At 38.1% G+C, this 23,553-nt stretch overlaps 1 protein-coding gene across 1 annotated transcript; it reads right to left on the minus strand.

The window, feature by feature from the left end:
• Positions 1-18,434: 18,434 nt before the first annotated feature.
• LOC110684709 (ABC transporter G family member 6-like) lies at positions 18,435-21,367 on the minus strand. The gene is given in 2 exon segments (XM_021861148.1): positions 18,435-20,382; positions 20,384-21,367. Coding segments are annotated over 2 exon segments (2,277 nt in total). The 5' UTR covers positions 20,852-21,367; the 3' UTR covers positions 18,435-18,573.
• Positions 21,368-23,553: the final 2,186 nt, after the last annotated feature.

Below are 23,553 nucleotides of genomic sequence, written 5' to 3' on the forward strand. Positions count from 1 at the left end.
TCTCACTTAGCTTAAAGCGCCTAAGCATTGGCTCATTAACAAAAAGCACCGACATATAGGTTCAAAAAAAAAGAGCACCGACGAATAGGTTCAAAGCAACGGAAGCACCGACGTACAAGCATAGCGGGAGTAAAGTTCAGGCAAACTTTTAAAGATCGACAGGCATGGATCTTCGGTAATTTCCTTTGGAAAATTATCGCATCAAATGAGGATGACTTCAAGAGAGGATATCTTCGACAGCGTTCCCTAGCTTGCGGAGAGTTGTCACAAACAGCTGGAGGTAATTTCGGGCGAAGTTGTCTTCGATCATATTCCCTTAGGCATGGAAGATGGTCATAATGCGGATGGAGAATTGTTTCAAGAGAAGCAATCTTCAATAGTATTCCCTTGGACGTGGAGTATTATCAATGCGGATGAGGATTTGTTTCAAGAGAAGCAATCTTCGATAGTATTCCCTTGGACATGGAATATTATCAAAGCGGAAGAGGATCGTTTCAGGCAAAGCAATCTTCTAATTTGGAAGCAGTTACGGGCGTAGCGGTTTTCAAGCGGGATGGCATTCTCTAGCTTGCAGAAGGTCATCAAAACAAGGATACATCAGCAAATCGGTTACTTTCAGAGACGTGTGCTCGACGGTGCAAGATACGCGTTTCTTAACTCTTCTTTGTTTAACTAACGCTAGTTTTGCAGGTATCGGCGTTGCAAGAACGATTTAGGATCGCAGAACGTTCTGAATCATTCTCCGTCCCTATCGCTACTTTGGCTTTCATTTTTTGAAACTTGCGTTTCTCCAAACTCAGTCAAAGTGGGGGCTTCTGTAGACACCCATTTGTGTCTCCCCAAAACCAAACCCAGTGATGAGTACCTTTCACGTCGAATCATAATCGAATGAAGCGAAAGTGTGGAAAGTTTAGTGTTGCGGATAGTTTTAATTTCTTTTCTTTTCTTTCTGTTTTTTGAAAACTTATTTAAAGAAAACAGCCAATCCACTTTGGTTGGTCCATGATATGGGTCCAATAGTAGTGTAGTTGGATGGGGCTTGCAAAGAGCTTTCCAACGATATATTATGAGCCCAATTCCGATGAATGTTGAGGAAGTTATGGCCAATTTACTAAACTGGGCCCGGTTTGAGCCTTATATGCGGCCCAATGATCTAGGGGAGGGCCTAATACGGATTTATCATTCCTAATGCAATTAGGAATGGTTTTAGTCTTCTAGAATCTTCTAGAAGGTTCTTTTCATTCCTAATTCAATTAGCATTGATAAATTGACTTTTGACTTTTCAGAGTTTTAATTAAAATCAAATAGCATTTTTGAGGAAATTATATGATTTTATCCTCTAGTACGGCAAATTTATCTGATTTTCGAAAACGCGTTAAAATCAGGCTTGGCGCCTGACCCCTGGCTTTGGCGTCTGGCGCTAGTTTGGCGCCTAACGCCAGTTAGCCAGGGTTGGTGCCAACTTTGTTTTTTGTGCGTCAGACTTGTTTTGTTTATTTTATCTTTTTGGCTAATTTTCTCTATAAATATAGTATTAAAAACTCTGTTTTCATTCACCAATTTTCACGAATTCTCATCAACAATCGGGTTTTCATTCACAATCATTAATTCTTTAATATTTCAAATCATTCATCTTTTTTCTTTTCTTCTAACCTTGTTTTCATATACAAAATCCGCATTCACAAGATCTAGAAACACCTAGCCATATTCGAAGTTGCCTTCGCCCTAGACGTGAAAGGTTTTAATTTCTGAGGGTTTGGTCCCAAATCTCTATTTCAATTATTTAATTTTAATTGTTTGATTATTATTTTCCTTGAAGTTACTAACGTGTGTATTTTGTTATTAGAAAGAGGTACGAAGCATCAAAGTAAGTGCTTTAATTTATTTATTGATATTATGATGTAGAAATCATGTTTATATTGTTATTATGATATTCCTAGTATCATGTCTAGGTCAATTTTAATATTAAATATGATTGCTATGATGCCTTTTATTCTCTTCCTAATACTTATGATTGTTAGTATCATGTTAGGGCTAAAGATTTGATTTTTATTGCTTAGTGACATGCTAGGGTTTGTTGTTAATCTTGTTAGTATCATGCCTAGGATCTTGCTATGTTCATTGTGCTTTAATATTAATATGAGCGTGATTATGATTATGATTATAATTTTATGATGATGATTTTATGATGATTATTTTATTCATGATGATTATTATAATTATTATAGTTCATGTTTATTCTAATGATTGATGATTTATTATATTGCTTGCTTATTTATTTTCATTGCTTGATCACGCCTTTTATGCATGTTTAAAGGGACTTTGTACTTGTAATCACGCTTAATAAGATAATTAATAATCTTGTTAGGGTTAATATGATTATAAATTCAAGTGATCGCCAATAATAGATTTGTTAGTGCATTAATACTCAACCAACATAGATTAAACAGGTTTAGGGTTAATCTATTGATTGCATGTTAATTAAAAAGCGCACATGAATACGATCAGAATAAAGTAGAGGCCTATTATTAGGGCAGGTTCAATCTCTTTTAGGTTGGATTTGTACCTCATCCCCGAACCCTTATTTGGTTCAAGACCTTATGGAGTTGACGATCTCTTGGATCGTTAAGGGGTGTAACCTTCATCCTATGAACGGTTTACAAGTTCCTAAAAAAACTTGTTGGCGAATCTTTTGCTCTATCTTCTTCCCTTTTGGACGCCACCGTACTTTAGTGTATGATCACAGTGGGGTTCAAGCTAGTGGGATTAAAGCTTGAAATTATTCCCTACAATAATAAAACACTATATGTATACAACATTTTTATCTTAAATAAATTTATCCAACATTCGCTTACTTAGCCTTTTATGTGTCATAATAATATTTACTTGTCGTCTACGTGTAGAGCTGTCAGTTTCTGACCCGAACCGTTAAACCCGACTGTTTCGAACCAATCCGAAAAGGAACTAAACTGTTTAAAACCAGTTTTTTGGAAACCAAAAACTGACCCGACCCAATTTTTTTCCAACCCGAAACTGAACTAGATCGAATTTGTGCAAACCGTTACTAACCCGACCCGTTATCAAGCCAAACCGTTACAACCTGAAACTAAAAGCAACCCAAACCGATTACGTTTAAACCCGATAGTAACCCGACCCATTTTAAACCGAAAACTGTTACAACCCGATAAAAATCCAATAAACCTAAATCGTTCCAACCTGTAACCCGTTGTGACCGAACCGTTTACGACCCGTAACCCATTGTGACCAAACCGTTTAAAACCCGTAACCCAGTATGACTGAGTCATTTACAACCTATTACCCAATATGTTTATGATCTAATCTATTTCAACCCACTACTCAATAAACCCAACTTATTTATGACTTGACTTGATTATAACATGACTCGATCCTACCCGTTATCTGACTAATTCGACTCGATAATCATCCGACTCAATTTTAACCCAATATGATTTAATTAGAAACCCGCTTCAAATTAGGTAAACTCGTTTTCAAACAAACCAAGTTCAATCTAAACCGATTATAACTTGAAACGATAATGATTGGACCCGATTTCACCCGATCTGTTTTGAACTGAAACCCATTTTCGAATCGACCTAGTTAAACCTAAACTGATTATGACCCGAACCAATTACGACCCGTCCTGATTAAGACCCAAACTTTTTAACCGAAACCCACATTAAACGGGCTAAACCCGTTTTCAAACCGACCCGGTCAACCCAAATTGATTATGACCCGAATCGACTAGAACCCGACTCGATAAGGACCCGATCCGAATAGAAACTGCAATTAAAAAACTCAAACCGAACTGACCCGATAATTTTCAAAACCGACCCGCTTATTATTTCAACCCGCTATAAATCGACCCATTTTAACCCGAAACTGATAAACCAAACCCAACCCAAACCCGAAATGTTTAACTGAATTGACACCTTTATCTACGTGGATTGACACTTGGCGAAAAACTGAAATTTCAAGTGTCGATGTCTTGTGGCCTGGCTGCGACACCAACTTTATATATTAGTGATGATATTATACCCAAAAATATGTAGATACTTTTTCTTTTTTAATCTTCAATAGATTATTTCGCCTATTTTTTGTACAAATTCAATTACATAATCCACCATCCAAACTTCACAAAAAAAAATAATCCACCATTCAACATTTATTTTAATTATATTACCTTTTATGTAAAATGCAGATGTCAAAAATATACCTTGATAATCTATTGTTTTGTGGGTACCTATATTAATTGAAGAGAAGAGAAAGAAGAGAAGAGAAGAGAGAGAACACTCTCTTCTCTCTCCTCTGAAAAAAGAAACCTACCCCTCCCGTAAACCTAGGTGCTCGCCGGAGATCCGGCGCCGTAGCCGTTTCTCCGACGAGTGTCCTCCTTTTTCTCTTCTTTATCTCTATGAGGATCGCCGGCGACGAGTTTTCCGTGCTCCTCCTCTTCTCTTACTTCTCTTCTCCTATCTTCTTTCCCGGCTTCCCCTTCTTGATCTGTTTTTCTTTTAGGCGTCTTCTAACTCCGAGCGACGCCCTCATCCCTTCTCTTAAATATTTATTAATCTCAGTTTAGAAGGTTTTTTTGTGACCCTTTTCCCGGCTAAGAGATTTAGAGTAGCCCCTGTATTACCCACCTTAGAGAGGGAAGGTTCAAGTTCAAAGGATTTCGCCGGCAAAACAAGAGGTCTAAAGACTAAGCCTAACGCCGCCGTCATAAAGGTCATTGGTATTTTTGACTGTGACGGAAACGGTGAAGTTAGGGTTAGGGTTTCATGGGTCCTTGCGCTAGAGGGCTAAGCCTAACTCCGCCATTAGGAGTGGTTCGTGACGGAAACGGTGAAGTTAGGGTTAAGGTTTTGAGGTTCTTTGCTGTTATGGGTTCGGATTATGGGTCCGAAAGGGGCTCTCTGGATGTGGTCGGTTCACTTAAGTATGTTTTTTCTTCTTGTTTTTTAGAGTTTGCTTTGTTTTAGAGTTTTCTTTATTTTGTTAAGTTATGTATGGTTTATTTTAGCGTTTCTTGGTTGTTGTCCTGTAATTCTTGTTATATTGGCTATAGTTTATTATATGATTGTGTGCGGAAGGAGTTTGGATCCCTTGTTAAGGGATTGAGTTTTGTTGTTGTGTTGAGAGAGTTAACATGGGTTGTCGTTGTTTGGGGACGAACAAGAAGTTAACCATGGCTAGGGTGAAGTGTGTGTTATGGTGAAATGATTATGGTTGTCATTCTGCTCCCTTATTTGTAAAGACCATTATGATCACTACTCTTGAAAATCTCTATCCGAAGCAGGCGCCCAAACTTTATTTTGGGGGGTTCTTGAGCCTCGACGTTGTCTAAGCTTTCTTGCCAACAAGAACAAATTTTTAAGGAAAGGTCACATGTCCAAGTGATCGGTTTGAAGGCCTTACTTGGTGATAAGTTGATCCCACTAGGTAACTAGCCATGATCGAACAATTTCGTTACTCGTTGCTCTCTTTGTGTTTTGAAGTAGGTATCCGCTCTTTGGCCTATAAAGAGGTCCTAATCCGTAACATGTCCGGCCAACCCCAGTTATGTAATATGGTTTTTAATGTCGAAAGTTGTAAAGGCTTAAATGTGAAAATTAAAGCCATGTAGTAGTAAGTTTTAGTTTTTATTTGGTATGTTGTAAACTCTGAGTTTATTAATATAATTTGCTTTTGTCAAGAGTAATGTTATATGTAGCCCTAAGGGCTATATATAAGCATTAAATATGCTCTTGAAAATTGTATAAAATTAGGAATTCAGACAAAAATGTGCGTAAATCAGTGTATTAGTGTTTATATTAATTGAAGAGTATGTTTTAATCACTTTGCTCCAAAACTCAAATACCCAAAAGCCTATTAGTCTATTAACTCCAAAAAAAACAATTAATTTATAACTTGTTTGACATTTTTTTTTTTTTTGTGTTTAGAGATCCACAAGGGGGGGGTGAGAATCGATCCTAGGATCTCCTTGAATCGGGAAGAAAGCTCTAACCAGTTGAGCTATCCTTCACTCTCACTTGTTTGACATTGTTATATAAGGTGTTTTCATTTTTCTGTTGTCAGTTTTCAAAATTACCATAGATATAATAAATTTGACTTATTTTTTTTATTCATCATATGACATATATCATATGATTTTGAAAAAACAAAAAACGCCAAACGAACCCTAAATAATCCCAAGAATAACTGGATTCACTACTCCTTACATCAATATTGTAAGAAAGATGAAAGATATCATGTAATATTAAAAGACAACAAATTACAGCTAGCTCTTTTAAAGATGAGGAAAGATGGAGATCATGAACAAAAAAATGTGAGTGACGCTATAATTTTTGCCACAATATACTTAACAAATACGAAAGTTAATTATTATGACAATAAAATATATAATTTTTGCCATTAATGCAATTATATCAAAACAGATGAAGTATAAAACAGATGAAGTATATGGTGTGAATACTCGATCATACAACCTTTGAAAATCAAGACATTGTTATACTAGCTTGGTTATGTTTGACTATTGTTTGCATAAATACGTCAAAATCAAAGAATAGCAAACTTGTTAACTAGTAGTTCACCAATAAATCTTTTAGTCATGCATATAACATACAACAGTAATACTCAAAAACAAAAATAAAATTGGTTGGTCCAAAAGTTGTTGATCAGAAAATAAGTAATTACGTTGTATTTCTTATCATAAAATTATGAAACAATTTTACACCAAACTCCACCTTACTTCCAATTGAATTCAAAAAGGTAACACTTCAATTGTATTTATAAAAAATAAAAATAAAAAAATAAATTAAAATTGCAACAAAAGGATTAATTAGCATAACATCAAGCTAGCTAATAATCCTAATTAACAAGTAAATTAATTAATTAACAAAGTATAATTAACCCCAATTTCTTTTCTTTTCTTTTTTTTACCTCCTCTATTTCACCTAGCTCCTCTTATTCTTGCTTCCTAGTAACAAAGTAAAGTAAAACAAAATCCTAAAGAAAAATCCCAAGCAACGGTAACCCATAAGCAGCCCCATTTACTCAAGTCAGTTACCCCTTGCTGTTGGAGTATATCGGCACCGTAGTGACACATGTTGAGGGCGTAATCGTCATCCCTAAGGAGCCACTGATGGTCTGCAACAGCCTTACCTTCATGGCATTAGGCACGGCTCCAAGTGGGTGTTGTCGAAGATTTGTACACCGCGAATGAAGCACTTAGTAGGGTCTTCGAACTCGTTTTGTAGGAACACCTTCGTAAGGGTACTTGACTAAGGAGATGTAATGGAACCAAATAAGTTTGATGTTATTTTCAAAACAAAGAGAATCCAGTTTGGGCTAATGGAAAGGCTAGGATTAATTAGCACCAAATTCCTCTAGCAAAGGGCTAATCTCATCATACCCTATTCTGAAACAATGAGTATCAACATTCCAAAATTCTAAAGCGGTATGTATGAAGTCTAGGTCAAGATCTACCCCTTTGATGCCATAAATTCCCCCAAGTGAAATAAATCTAATTCTTTTCTGTCTCTAGCATTAAGAGATCGACACCATTCATGAGTGTATTGGGTGAAGGTATTGGTGACTAAAGACATGATTATTATTTTTTCTAAAACAGAGAATTATTTTATTCGCTGGAATTATGAGAAGAATCGGCTGGGCAGGGGGCTATTTATACACAAATTGCGAGAAGTTTTAATCAGAATGAAATACGGTATCAGCATCAATTGGCGTCAAAACCCCGTAATTGGCGCCAGCCGCCAACGCTTGGCGCCACACGCCAAGTGTAGCGCCTGGCGCCACGCGCCATATTGTGGCGCCAGCTGGCGCCAAATTGCCACATCAGCCGCGCATGCTTAACTTGCGTTTTTAATATTAAACTCGAGTCGGCTAATGACTTTATGGCTCCGTTTATTTTTCCTAAACATCTTTCTTATCCTTTTTCTTAATTAATTAAAATAGCTACTATTTTTATTCTTTTTTTTGGATTTTATTTTAAATTCCAAACACCCGACATTTTATTCGACTTTTTCCTTTTTATTTTTTTCTTTTTTTGGAGGAGAGTGTCGGATACCCTCCATCAATAATAAAAATGACGGAATTTTTGCGCAAAATTGTTTGTCACACTTTTCTTGCACACACTAACATACACATAATAATAACAACCAAATAAACTCATAATAGCATAAATATACAAAATATGTCTAAGAATAGTGAGTCTAAGGCAAAGTTCTATGAAAAGTCAAAATAAAATATACACAGGAACAAACTACGGCGCCGGAGGACGTATGCCCATCATATCATAAAAATGCGTCGTACGAGGAGTCACCTCTCCACCCGCTCCAGCTCCAACTCCAGTCTCCGTAGGGGGAGGAAGACTCAATGTAGGACCACTCCAGCCAGGATCAACCTGAAGCTGAGGCTGCGGAGGCTAATGCGATGACGAGCCTATCTCGTACATCCCACCACCTCTGAAAGCCGAGGTAGCCTCTCCTACCGGTGCAGCATGAGCACCATCAGAAGAAGATCCCGAGCCCTCTGCAACGTCAGCACGAGCAGCCTCAGAGCGACCACCTCTACCCCCTGACGAAGTGCGACGACGTCTCGAGCTAGACCTCGCTGGATCCCTCCGCCCCTCAGGTCTCGTGCAGGTGTGAGAAGCAATAGGCTGGCCTGCAAAAAGAATAAAATCAGAAACAAGGTAAATTGAAGCAGCAATGCAAAAAATATATATATAATATATATATATATATATATATATATATATATATATATATATATATATATATAAGTAAAGAAAGGCTACCTCTCATATGACGTCATCCCGACGGCAAGTGGCCGCATTCCTCATCCGGACGAGCTGGCTCCGGAAGGCATCTATGCATCGTGCCATCGCCGAAACCACCTCGTGTGAAAACTGTCAGAAAAATAAGTCAGTAAATATGCATGATATATGAACACCAAATTGTGAATATCTAGGCTTACTCGAGTCTGGTGGCAAGGAATCGACCGCTCTACGAAGCGCTCGCCCTCGGGAGCCAGAGGAATCATCTCCTCGATCGGCCCGAACATCCCCTGGTAGTGGATGGACATACGAGGTGGCACGAACTTAGCAGCACTGTCCTGATAAAACAAGAAAAAATCAGTAAAACATTACTTAGGGGCTACTTAATGGAAAGCAAAAGCTGAAAAATCTTACCCTCACATCCTCAGCCGGTACGGGGGCTGGAGCTAACAAAGGTAGTAGCTCCTCAGCATAACACCGCCCGAGGATCACATAGGACCGCTAAGGGGTACCAGCTCCCTCAGACATGCTCGACAACCGCGCATCATCGAACATATGATGCGGTGGAGCAGTAGGAACGACGAAGACATTAGAGGAATGCTGCTCTCCTAAGTACGCGATCGCTCCATAAGTCCCCAGAAAATAGCGACGCTCAGCAGAATACTGTGCGGCTAACCCAGGGACTGTCCAACCGCCCCACGCCCGGTATACCACCTCTGGCCCCTACAAAGAGCATCAATCAGGCAAGAACATACCTAAAGCACCGCGGAAAAGCAAAATAAACAATAAAAGTCGTACCGAGATGATCCAGTTCCGGACATGTGTAGTAGACATATCCACATGATGGCCGCCCCAAGAGGCGCTCACTAGAAATCCCCGCGGCGATGGTCTAGCCGGCGCAGCAGAAGGAAAGTACTCGTAGAACCAGATCTACAAGGAGTTAAAAGTGTGAGTAAATGCTAACTAATATATAGAGCTAAACTTTATAGGGAATAATGTTTACCTCTACGACCTTCCAAAAGGCAGACAAAGCGACGTTCGTCCCAAAGGACCGGCGTCGACATGAGTCCCTCAGCACACGAACAAAGTAGCATAGGTCAAGCTGGCCCAGTCATAAGTCCCGATCCGGTGAAGATCACGGACAGTAGGAAGATAGTAGAGCAACGCCCTACTACCTTTGTCAGGGGAGAATGTCCCTGACAACAACATCAGCGCAAAGATGCGCACCCGCTGCTCTCGGGTGGTCGCATCATCATCAAGAGCCGCTGCCAGTGTCGAGCGGCGAATTCCCCTAGCGCTAAACTGAGTCGTCTCGACCTCAGCTCGGGCCCGAATAGTGATCGGCCCCAACAGCTCCTCGACCTCCGAAGAAAAGACGTCGATTCCACTGTCAAACGGCGGTGGCACAGAAGTGAAATCCCGTCCTGTGATGAGACTGAAGTCCGTAGGGGTGACCATCATCTCGCCCCAGGGGAAATGGAAGGTGTTGGTGGTGTCCCAGAAGAACTCCACCAAAGCGCGCACTACATGGTGACCCCCGCTGGAGGCAACCATAGCCTTGGAGGTCTCGAACAGAGTAGCTAGTCCGCAAGACTCCCATAGGAGTCTCGTCTCAAGATCCTTGGCGATGTACATCCTGTACAAATCGCCTAAACCATCACAGCCGGAGCCGTGATGACGCGTCCTCCCGGGCGTGATGCCCCGTCTCACCCTCTCAGAAATGTGGTGGACGGGGGCGAAGAACAGGGTCCGCTCATCCCACTCCGAAAATCGACCAAGCGAAGTGGACGGCTCGGCGTCGTCCTCCACGGGCTCATGCTCCCGTCTGGTGTTTCAGGACCGTGAAACCGAGCCTCGTTGTCTAGCCATTCTACATTGTGCAAAATCATCATAAATTAAGGTTCTATAATATCTAAAGTTCGCCTAGCCGCATGATACTATGTTCGCAAAAACAGAGTACGTAGTACTAAAACAGAGCACAAATTCGAATTGAGCATAACGGCATTTTTCAAGCAATCAAACAATTTCTTGCAACTCTATAGTGATTATTGTGACAAATTAAACAAGAATTGCTAGCAAAAAAGCATCAAGAACAAGCCACATTGTTCTTCACGACCTTAGGAGGTCTAACAATGGAAAATTGCTCATTTCTTCACCAAATTGAGTCAAACAAGTCTCAAATTACTCCCAAGGCAATATACAAACATAATAAAGCAATTTCATGGCATAAAACTTGACAAACAAAGAGAATTGAGCATTATAAATTTCAAATTTTCATGGGATTCGTGAATAAACATGCCAAAAATTCATAAAAACCGATGTGAGTTTGAAGAAAACTTACATAGATCGGGAAAATAGATGAAAAGAGCTTTGATTTTGCAACAAATTTTAGTGAATTCGGTTGAGAAACGAGCAAGAACCGAGCAATTGAAGTTTCGGGTTTCTTCGAGCAGTCTCGCAACGAGCAAAGTAGCAAAATGAAGAGGAAAGGGGTATTTAAGGAAATCCCCGTGCTGGAGCCAAGCCCTATGCATCGGCGTCAAAAATTAGGCTTGGCGCCGGGCGCCAATATCAGCGCCTGGCGCTAAGGCTAATAAGGTGGCGCTGATGGTTTTCAGTGGCGCCAGAGCACCCGGCCACCTGTTGAGGTTGTTCTGCCTTTCTGCAACATATTTTTGGGTTCCTTGGTACGCCAGTTAGCCCCTCTAAGAAATTTGACATGATTTAGTAATCGGCTTGATTACATAAAGTGATCGACCTGATAAGAGATCGTCTCACTTAGCTTAAAGCGCCTAAGCATTGGCTCATTAACAAAAAGCACCGACATATAGGTTCAAAAGAAAAAGAGCACCGACGAATAGGTTCAAAGCAACGGAAGCACCGACGTACAAGCATAGCGGGAGTAAAGTTCAGGCAAACTTTTAAAGATCGACAGGCATGGATCTTCGGTAATTTCCTTTGGAAAATTATCGCATCAAATGAGGATGACTTCAAGAGAGGATATCTTCGACAGCGTTCCCTAGCTTGCGGAGAGTTGTCACAAACAGCTGGAGGTAATTTCGGGCGAAGTTGTCTTCGATCATATTCCCTTAGGCATGGAAGATGGTCATAATGCGGATGGAGAATTGTTTCAAGAGAAGCAATCTTCAATAGTATTCCCTTGGACGTGGAGTATTATCAATGCGGATGAGGATTTGTTTCAAGAGAAGCAATCTTCGATAGTATTCCCTTGGACATGGAATATTATCAAAGCGGAAGAGGATCGTTTCAGGCAAAGCAATCTTCTAATTTGGAAGCAGTTACGGGCGTAGCGGTTTTCAAGCGGGATGGCATTCTCTAGCTTGCAGAAGGTCATCAAAACAAGGATACATCAGCAAATCGGTTACTTTCAGAGACGTGTGCTCGACGGTGCAAGATACGCGTTTCTTAACTCTTCTATTTGTTTAACTAACGCTAGTTTTGCAGGTATCGGCGTTGCAAGAACGATTTAGGATCGCAGAACGTTCTGAATCATTCTCCGTCCCTATCGCTACTTTGGCTTTCATTTTTTTGAAACTTGCGTTTCTCCAAACTCAGTCAAAGTGGGGGCTTCTGTAGACACCCATTTGTGTCTCCCCAAAACCAAACCCAGTGATGAGTACCTTTCACGTCGAATCATAATCGAATGAAGCGAAAGTGTGGAAAGTTTAGTGTTGCGGATAGTTTTAATTTCTTTTCTTTTCTTTCTGTTTTTTGAAAACTTATTTAAAGAAAACAGCCAATCCACTTTGGTTGGTCCATGATATGGGTCCAATAGTAGTGTAGTTGGATGGGGCTTGCAAAGAGCTTTCCAACGATATATTATGAGCCCAATTCCGATGAATGTTGAGGAAGTTATGGCCAATTTACTAAACTGGGCCCGGTTTGAGCCTTATATGCGGCCCAATGATCTAGGGGAGGGCCTAATACGGATTTATCATTCCTAATGCAATTAGGAATGGTTTTAGTCTTCTAGAATCTTCTAGAAGGTTCTTTTCATTCCTAATTCAATTAGCATTGATAAATTGACTTTTGACTTTTCAGAGTTTTAATTAAAATCAAATAGCATTTTTGAGGAAATTATATGATTTTATCCTCTAGTACGGCAAATTTATCTGATTTTCGAAAACGCGTTAAAATCAGGCTTGGCGCCTGACCCCTGGCTTTGGCGTCTGGCGCTAGTTTGGCGCCTAACGCCAGTTAGCCAGGGTTGGTGCCAACTTTGTTTTTTGTGCGTCAGACTTTGTTTTGTTTATTTTATCTTTTTGGCTAATTTTCTCTATAAATATAGTATTAAAAACTCTGTTTTCATTCACCAATTTTCACGAATTCTCATCAACAATCGGGTTTTCATTCACAATCATTAATTCTTTAATATTTCAAATCATTCATCTTTTTCTTTTTCTTCTAACCTTGTTTTCATATACAAAATCCGCATTCACAAGATCTAGAAACACCTAGCCATATTCGAAGTTGCCTTCGCCCTAGACGTGAAAGGTTTTAATTTCTGAGGGTTTGGTCCCAAATCTCTATTTCAATTATTTAATTTTAATTGTTTGATTATTATTTTCCTTGAAGTTACTAACGTGTGTATTTTGTTATTAGAAAGAGGTACGAAGCATCAAAGTAAGTGCTTTAATTTATTTATTGATATTATGATGTAGAAATCATGTTTATATTGTTATTATGATATTCCTAGTATCATGTCTAGGTCAATTTTAATATTAAATATGATTGCTATGATGCCTTTTATTCTCTTCCTAATACTTATGATTGTTAGTATCATGTTAGGGCTAAAGATTTGATTTTTATTGCTTAGTGACATGCTAGGGTTTGTTGTTAATCTTGTTAGTATCATGCCTAGGATCTTGCTATGTTCATTGTGCTTTAATATTAATATGAGCGTGATTATGATTATGATTATAATTTTATGATGATGATTTTATGATGATTATTTTATTCATGATGATTATTATAATTATTATAGTTCATGTTTATTCTAATGATTGATGATTTATTATATTGCTTGCTTATTTATTTTCATTGCTTGATCACGCCTTTTATGCATGTTTAAAGGGACTTTGTACTTGTAATCACGCTTAATAAGATAATTAATAATCTTGTTAGGGTTAATATGATTATAAATTCAAGTGATCGCCAATAATAGATTTGTTAGTGCATTAATACTCAACCAACATAGATTAAACAGGTTTAGGGTTAATCTATTGATTGCATGTTAATTAAAAAGCGCACATGAATACGATCAGAATAAAGTAGAGGCCTATTATTAGGGCAGGTTCAATCTCTTTTAGGTTGGATTTGTACCTCATCCCGAACCCTTATTTGGTTCAAGACCTTATGGAGTTGACGATCTCTTGGATCGTTAAGGGGTGTAACCTTCATCCTATGAACGGTTTACAAGTTCCTAAAAAAAACTTGTTGGCGAATCTTTTTGCTCTATCTTCTTCCCTTTTGGACGCCACCGTACTTTAGTGTATGATCACAGTGGGGTTCAAGCTAGTGGGATTAAAGCTTGAAATTATTCCCTACAATAATAAAACACTATATGTATACAACATTTTTATCTTAAATAAATTTATCCAACATTCGCTTACTTAGCCTTTTATGTGTCATAATAATATTTACTTGTCGTCTACGTGTAGAGCTGTCAGTTTCTGACCCGAACCGTTAAACCCGACTGTTTCGAACCAATCCGAAAAGGAACTAAACTGTTTAAAACCAGTTTTTTGGAAACCAAAAACTGACCCGACCCAATTTTTTTCCAACCCGAAACTGAACTAGATCGAATTTGTGCAAACCGTTACTAACCCGACCCGTTATCAAGCCAAACCGTTACAACCTGAAACTAAAAGCAACCCAAACCGATTACGTTTAAACCCGATAGTAACCCGACCCATTTTAAACCGAAAACTGTTACAACCCGATAAAAATCCAATAAACCTAAATCGTTCCAACCTGTAACCCGTTGTGACCGAACCGTTTACGACCCGTAACCCATTGTGACCAAACCGTTTAAAACCCGTAACCCAGTATGACTGAGTCATTTACAACCTATTACCCAATATGTTTATGATCTAATCTATTTCAACCCACTACTCAATAAACCCAACTTATTTATGACTTGACTTGATTATAACATGACTCGATCCTACCCGTTATCTGACTAATTCGACTCGATAATCATCCGACTCAATTTTAACCCAATATGATTTAATTAGAAACCCGCTTCAAATTAGGTAAACTCGTTTTCAAACAAACCAAGTTCAATCTAAACCGATTATAACTTGAAACGATAATGATTGGACCCGATTTCACCCGATCTGTTTTGAACTGAAACCCATTTTCGAATCGACCTAGTTAAACCTAAACTGATTATGACCCGAACCAATTACGACCCGTCCTGATTAAGACCCAAACTGTTTTTAACCGAAACCCACATTAAACGGGCTAAACCCGTTTTCAAACCGACCCGGTCAACCCAAATTGATTATGACCCGAATCGACTAGAACCCGACTCGATAAGGACCCGATCCGAATAGAAACTGCAATTAAAAAACTCAAACCGAACTGACCCGATAATTTTCAAAACCGACCCGCTTATTATTTCAACCCGCTATAAATCGACCCATTTTAACCCGAAACTGATAAACCAAACCCAACCCAAACCCGAAATGTTTAACTGAATTGACACCTTTATCTACGTGGATTGACACTTGGCGAAAAACTGAAATTTCAAGTGTCGATGTCTTGTGGCCTGGCTGCGACACCAACTTTATATATTAGTGATGATATTATACCCAAAAATATGTAGATACTTTTTCTTTTTTAATCTTCAATAGATTATTTCGCCTATTTTTTGTACAAATTCAATTACATAATCCACCATCCAAACTTCACAAAAAAAAATAATCCACCATTCAACATTTATTTTAATTATATTACCTTTTATGTACAAAATGCAGATGTCAAAAATATACCTTGATAATCTATTGTTTTGTGGGTACCTATATTAATTGAAGAGAAGAGAAAGAAGAGAAGAGAAGAGAGAGAACACTCTCTTCTCTCTCCTCTGAAAAAAGAAACCTACCCCTCCCGTAAACCTAGGTGCTCGCCGGAGATCCGGCGCCGTAGCCGTTTCTCCGACGAGTGTCCTCCTTTTTCTCTTCTTTATCTCTATGAGGATCGCCGGCGACGAGTTTTCCGTGCTCCTCCTCTTCTCTTACTTCTCTTCTCCTATCTTCTTTCCCGGCTTCCCCTTCTTGATCTGTTTTTCTTTTAGGCGTCTTCTAACTCCGAGCGACGCCCTCATCCCTTCTCTTAAATATTTATTAATCTCAGTTTAGAAGGTTTTTTTGTGACCCTTTTCCCGGCTAAGAGATTTAGAGTAGCCCCTGTATTACCCACCTTAGAGAGGAAGGTTCAAGTTCAAAGGATTTCGCCGGCAAAACAAGAGGTCTAAAGACTAAGCCTAACGCCGCCGTCATAAAGGTCATTGGTATTTTTGACTGTGACGGAAACGGTGAAGTTAGGGTTAGGGTTTCATGGGTCCTTGCGCTAGAGGGCTAAGCCTAACTCCGCCATTAGGAGTGGTTCGTGACGGAAACGGTGAAGTTAGGGTTAAGGTTTTGAGGTTCTTTGCTGTTATGGGTTCGGATTATGGGTCCGAAAGGGGCTCTCTGGATGTGGTCGGTTCACTTAAGTATGTTTTTTCTTCTTGTTTTTTAGAGTTTGCTTTGTTTTAGAGTTTTCTTTATTTTGTTAAGTTATGTATGGTTTATTTTAGCGTTTCTTGGTTGTTGTCCTGTAATTCTTGTTATATTGGCTATAGTTTATTATATGATTGTGTGCGGAAGGAGTTTGGATCCCTTGTTAAGGGATTGAGTTTTGTTGTTGTGTTGAGAGAGTTAACATGGGTTGTCGTTGTTTGGGGGACGAACAAGAAGTTAACCATGGCTAGGGTGAAGTGTGTGTTATGGTGAAATGATTATGGTTGTCATTCTGCTCCCTTATTTGTAGAGACCATTATGATCACTACTCTTGAAAATCTCTATCCGAAGCAGGCGCCCAAACTTTATTTTGGGGGGTTCTTGAGCCTCGACGTTGTCTAAGCTTTCTTGCCAACAAGAACAAATTTTTAAGGAAAGGTCACATGTCCAAGTGATCGGTTTGAAGGCCTTACTTGGTGATAAGTTGATCCCACTAGGTAACTAGCCATGATCGAACAATTTCGTTACTCGTTGCTCTCTTTGTGTTTTGAAGTAGGTATCCGCTCTTTGGCCTATAAAGAGGTCCTAATCCGTAACATGTCCGGCCAACCCCAGTTATGTAATATGGTTTTTAATGTCGAAAGTTGTAAAGGCTTAAATGTGAAAATTAAAGCCATGTAGTAGTAAGTTTTAGTTTTTATTTGGTATGTTGTAAACTCTGAGTTTATTAATATAATTTGCTTTTGTCAAGAGTAATGTTATATGTAGCCCTAAGGGCTATATATAAGCATTAAATATGCTCTTGAAAATTGTATAAAATTAGGAATTCAGACAAAAATGTGCGTAAATCAGTGTTATTAGTGTTTATATTAATTGAAGAGTATGTTTTAATCACTTTGCTCCAAAACTCAAATACCCAAAAGCCTATTAGTCTATTAACTCCAAAAAAAACAATTAATTTATAACTTGTTTGACATTTTTTTTTTTTTTGTGTTTAGAGATCCACAAGGGTGGGGGTGAGAATCGATCCTAGGATCTCCTTGAATCGGGAAGAAAGCTCTAACCAGTTGAGCTATCCTTCACTCTCACTTGTTTGACATTGTTATATAAGGTGTTTTCATTTTTCTGTTGTCAGTTTTCAAAATTACCATAGATATAATAAATTTGACTTATTTTTTTTTATTCATCATATGACATATATCATATGATTTTGAAAAAACAAAAAACGCCAAACGAACCCTAAATAATCCCAAGAATAACTGGATTCACTACTCCTTACATCAATATTGTAAGAAAGATGAAAGATATCATGTAATATTAAAAGACAACAAATTACAGCTAGCTCTTTTAAAGATGAGGAAAGATGGAGATCATGAACAAAAAATGTGAGTGACGCTATAATTTTTGCCACAATATACTTAACAAATACGAAAGTTAATTATTATGACAATAAAATATATAATTTTTGCCATTAATGCAATTATATCAAAACAGATGAAGTATAAAACAGATGAAGTATATGGTGTGAATACTCGATCATACAACCTTTGAAAATCAAGACATTGTTATACTAGCTTGGTTATGTTTGACTATTGTTTGCATAAATACGTCAAAATCAAAGAATAGCAAACTTGTTAACTAGTAGTTCACCAATAAATCTTTTAGTCATGCATATAACATACAACAGTAATACTCAAAAACAAAAATAAAATTGGTTGGTCCAAAAGTTGTTGATCAGAAAATAAGTAATTACGTTGTATTTCTTATCATAAAATTATGAAACAATTTTACACCAAACTCCACCTTACTTCCAATTGAATTCAAAAAGGTAACATTCAATTGTATTTATAAAAAATAAAAATAAAAAAATAAAATTAAAATTGCAACAAAAGGATTAATTAGCATAACATCAAGCTAGCTAATAATCCTAATTAACAAGTAAATTAATTAATTAACAAAGTATAATTAACCCCAATTTCTTTTCTTTTCTTTTTTTTACCTCCTCTATTTCACCTAGCTCCTCTTATTCTTGCTTCCTAGTAACAAAGTAAAGTAAAACAAAATCCTAAAGAAAAATCCCCAAGCAACGGTAACCCATAAGCAGCCCCATTTACTCAAGTCAGTTACCCCTTGCTGTTGGAGTATATCGGCACCGGTAGTGACACATGTTGAGGGCGTAATCGTCATCCCTAAGGAGCCACTGATGGTCTGCAACAGCCTTACCTTCATGGCATTAGGCACGGCTCCAAGTGGGGTGTTGTCGAAGATTTGTACACCGCGAATGAAGCACTTAGTAGGGTCTTCGAACTCGTTTTGTAGGACACCTTCGTAAGGGTACTTGACTAAGGAGATGTAATGGAACCAAATCCAGTAGTCAGGGATACGATCACGGTTGATGAAGAAACCCGAAAAGAGGAGGAAGTATGCTAAGATCGCGACTACTATTACATAGCCGAGCATGACATGAGGGACTACACCTGATAGGAAGGACACGAAGGAGTTACCTGCCCAAAATGAGGCGAATATGATTCCGAAGTAGAAGAAGAAGCCTGAGGCTCCTCCGTCTAGGCCAACAGCCCAGAATGTAGTTGCTGCGAATGCAAATGAAAGGAAGATCAAGGATGGTAGCGCGGTTAAAGCATGTGAGAGTACATACGAGGATCGTCGATAGGCATTGTAGGCTGTCTCGCGCATGAAAATGTACCTCTCCTGTAGGAAGACAGGGAGAGCGTCTGCACAAGTGTAGAAGGTTGTAGACATTGCAAACGCGAAGAATCCTAGTCGTTCTTGTACACCCTTAGGGGAGTTGTCGAGCTGCCAGAACATTGTTGCAAGGATGAACCCTGTGACTAGCACTGCTCCTAGTCGGATGCCAAAAAGCTCTGGCATCCGACGGGAGTTCATGACTGATCTCTTAGATAAAGTGACTATCTCGTTCCAGAATGGGTTGGCGAATGTTGGAACCATGGACGCGGGGCTAGCATCAGTGTTAGTAGCTCCGGAGACGAGTTTTCCCCTAGAGATACTAGCACTAATTGCCTCCTTTAAGGACAATCCACCCCTACTGTCTTGGGGTGCACCTTCAATGTTGGGTAGGTTGCTTTTGTGCTTGATTTGCCAACCTTTGTGGAACTCAACTAGAGCTTTTGCCCCTCCTTGTGAGCCCTCTAGCTCTCTGATCAAGTCTAAGGCGAACTCGGTCTTGTTCTCGTTCTCAGGTATTGGAGCCCCGAACTCCCCAAAGTACCCTGGTAAGTCAGAAGGTGTACCGCTGAAGACTGTCTGTCCTTTAGACAGGAAAAGAAGTCGATCTAACAGCCCCATAATTCGGTAGCTAGGTTGGTGAATTGACATTATGACTATGCTACCACTTTGAGCTATTCTTTGCAAAACTTTGACCACCATGTACGCGCTAGTTGAATCTAGCCCTGAGGTAGGCTCGTCAAGGAAGAGGATGATGGGGTCATGAATGATGTCGATACCAATCGACACTCTACGACGCTCTCCACCGGACACCCCACGGTGTCCTTCATCACCTATGATGGTCTTAGCCGCGTTCCTTAGCCCGAGCTGATCGATCAGCTGCTGGACCCTGGCTTGCTTCTTGGACTTAGACAGGGTCCGAGGAAGCCGAAACTCTGCAGCAAACATCAGTGTCTCCTCCACAGTTAGCATAGGGAAGAGCAAGTCATCCTGCATAACATACGCCGATATAACCTTAAGGAGCCGCGACTCAAGCGGCTCCCCATTAAGGGTTACCTTCCCTTTCAGACTCCCCCTTGCAATACGATTTGCAAGGGCGTCAATGAGCGTTGACTTTCCCGGACCCACTCGCACCTAGCACAGCCATCACCTCACCATCTCGAGCCTCACCACAGATATCATTCAGAAGAGTCTTCGTACGAGAAAAAAATCCTCCAGGAAACTGCTCACCAGGGGACAAATTATGAGTAGTAATTCCCGGAATCTTTAACTTCCTTTGCATCTTCACATTGTATGTAAGATTAGCGAACCTTAAAACAAACGGAAGAGCCCGCGTCTCAGGGCTCATGTTAAGGGTATGGTGGACGGGGGTCTCATCCCCGGTAGCCTCCTTCCGAGCATCCCCCACTCGCTTCAAGAGCTGGCCTAACGTCGGTGAGAACGACACACGACGACTATCACCAGCACCACCACCACCACCAACACCGTTGGATTCAAGATCCATGGTGTGGTAATTATTAGATGATCCAAAGTAAGGTAAGAGAGTAGGTGATGAACTGGCAGAGTCATCATCTACCACACGAGACATTTTAGTTGTACCTCTAAGGATCTCCAGCTTTGCACTTCCTATTTATAAGAAAAACAAACTATTTTTGGTAATAAGAGATTTACTTCTACTATGCAAATAAAAGGCTTGTTTGTTTGTTGTAAAAATTGAAAATTATTTGGTAGTTTCATAAATATGAAAGTAGTGTCCCTTTTGTTATGGGATGGTTTAGTTTAGCTCAAATGCAAAAAATTATGGGAAATGTATATATATAGGATAGTTTTGGTATGATAAAAATATGGTTGAGTTGTATTGATTTTTATAAGATATAGTTTGTTGTGAATGTGAAATTGGGTGTGATAGTGGAGAAAACGGAAGAATTTATGATACTAAAAAGAGGGAGAGGAGGGTGAGAGAGAGGTGACCTAAAATCTCCTAATCTCTTGTCAACACGCCTCAAATTTCTTGAGTGAGCAAATCATATGCATCATTCAAGGCTTGTAACAAAAGGGTTTTTATTTCTTTGATTATTTTATTCTTATTTTAATTTTTATTTAAATAGTTAATTAAATTAATTTTTTAAGAGTTGTTACTAGTGATGTTAAGAGGCCACGTGGCAAAGTGGGTGTTTAAGTTTGAAGGGTAGTCATGGCTTATGTAATATAGTATGGAGGAAAAAGGGTGGGAGTATGGAAGAATTAGGTGTGGGTGTTAATCTACTGTTGGCTTTTTTTTTAATAATTTTGGTCCAAATAAAAATGAAAGACTTTCTAGTTGCTATTAAAGTTTTGGCTGTTTTGCTACTATTACATCATGTATTTTTATTTTTAGCTACATTTTTCTACCTTGTTCCGATGTGAAGGAACCATAAATAGTCCATGGACTTTTTTGATTGCTTAGTTTATTTGCCAGATATTTTTTTTAGTAAATTTGCTAGATATTTTTTTAGTAAATTATTAGAGGTTAGCTTAGGAAACCAACTATCAACTATATAAATACAGTTTTGTGGAACTCTTTTCTTTGATATTTTGGTAGTTAGTTATATATGAGGAGAAGAAACGAAAGTAATTAAGACAATGTTATTTCACCGGAAATAAGGTGATTTCATATGTGTATTTTGATTTATATAGAAAAGAAAAGTATTATTCTGAATATATACATTGATGAATGCCATATAGCAACAAGCCAACAACGCACATAATAACATTAAGATGAATTCCCTCCTTTCCAGAATAATTGACAGGTTAGACTTGTTTCACTATTCAAATACTAAATCTGACCATGTTTTTTTATGAGAACGTATTAAAATATAGTTTATCTTGTATTATGTTGTTAAATAATAAAAATTTATAATATCATTCTCTTTATTTAATATTTTTTACTAATTATTTTTAATCATATATATTTAAACTCAAATTAATGTATTGTCATGTGTGTCAAATTTAACAGTAAATTATTCTAGGACAAAAGATGTGTATAATTATTTATTAGTAAAAAATATGGTTAAAGGCGAAAAAGAATTTGTCAAACAGTGTAACATCAAAGTGTACCAAAAAAATTTAAGGAAGTTCATTAGGTAAAAAATCTCACAATTTTTTTTTTCTTTCCTTATATCCTACCGTAGCTCTTAAAAGTGTACAAAAATTTATTTTATGGAGGTTTTATAAATATTGTACCATTTTCAACAGAAAATCAAAAAACTCTTTTTTTTTTTTTTGACAAAAACAAACTCTTTTCACAATGTAGATACCTAATATCCTTACTTTTATTTTTAATTATGTTTGACCAATAAAAAATAAATTAAAAATGAGTCAATCAAAACTGATCAAGTATAATGGTAGTCATTTTAAGGATGAATAAAATAGACGATAAATAAAAAGATTAGTATAGGACAAAGGAAGTTGATTGTTTTGATTAACCCTTAAAAAGATTAACAAACAATAATAAATATTTATACATTAGTAATGAAGTAAGTTTTGCGCGTTTTGAAAAACCTAATAACAGTATGTTAGGTTGATGCATGAGTATTTGAGTGCCGAAATCAAAAGAAATGGTGAGCTTTTTATTGCCATTAAATTTAACTTTGACCGGCTTGCTCCACCTGCTCTTTTTCATTAGTGGTTTATAGGATGATGTATTAATATCTATAAAATCAATTATAGAGTACAAGTGATAAATTATATGTTGTACAAAATTGCAAAGTTATTACTCTAAAATGTAGTTTTCGAGTGTTACAATATATGGAGTACAAAGACAGTTAAATTGGACAAGCAACTTGCTCACACAAGTGCCAATTGCATTCACGACAATTTGATGCTTAGAAATATTTGCATGCACATATTAAATTGCCCATACGTAATACTCCATAATATTTCAAACAGTAGGCTCTAATTCCATCTATATACCCAATTTGAGTTTTCATTAAGGATTTAGGGCCTAGCACCCTATAAATTTATTTAATTTTATTAGACATGAAATTTGTTGCATTAAATATAAGGAAAAATTGAAATAATCCCTACTTTTGATTATATTTTACGTGATGGAGAGGTAATTTTTAAAAAAAAAATAATGTACACGTGTCAATACATGATAGGTCAAAATTAAGTTTACTTTAATTTTTAATTTATGCTATTGATTTAATTGTTTAATTAATTAACTTTTAAAAAATTATTATAAAATACACCACTAATGTAACCACCGCCACCCCAGCCAAGCCTGACCCACACCTTCGACAGCCAGTGGTT

The sequence above is a fragment of the Chenopodium quinoa genome, unplaced genomic scaffold (assembly GCF_001683475.1).
Source record: "Chenopodium quinoa cultivar QQ74 unplaced genomic scaffold, ASM168347v1, whole genome shotgun sequence".
Lineage (NCBI taxonomy): Eukaryota > Viridiplantae > Streptophyta > Magnoliopsida > Caryophyllales > Amaranthaceae > Chenopodium > Chenopodium quinoa.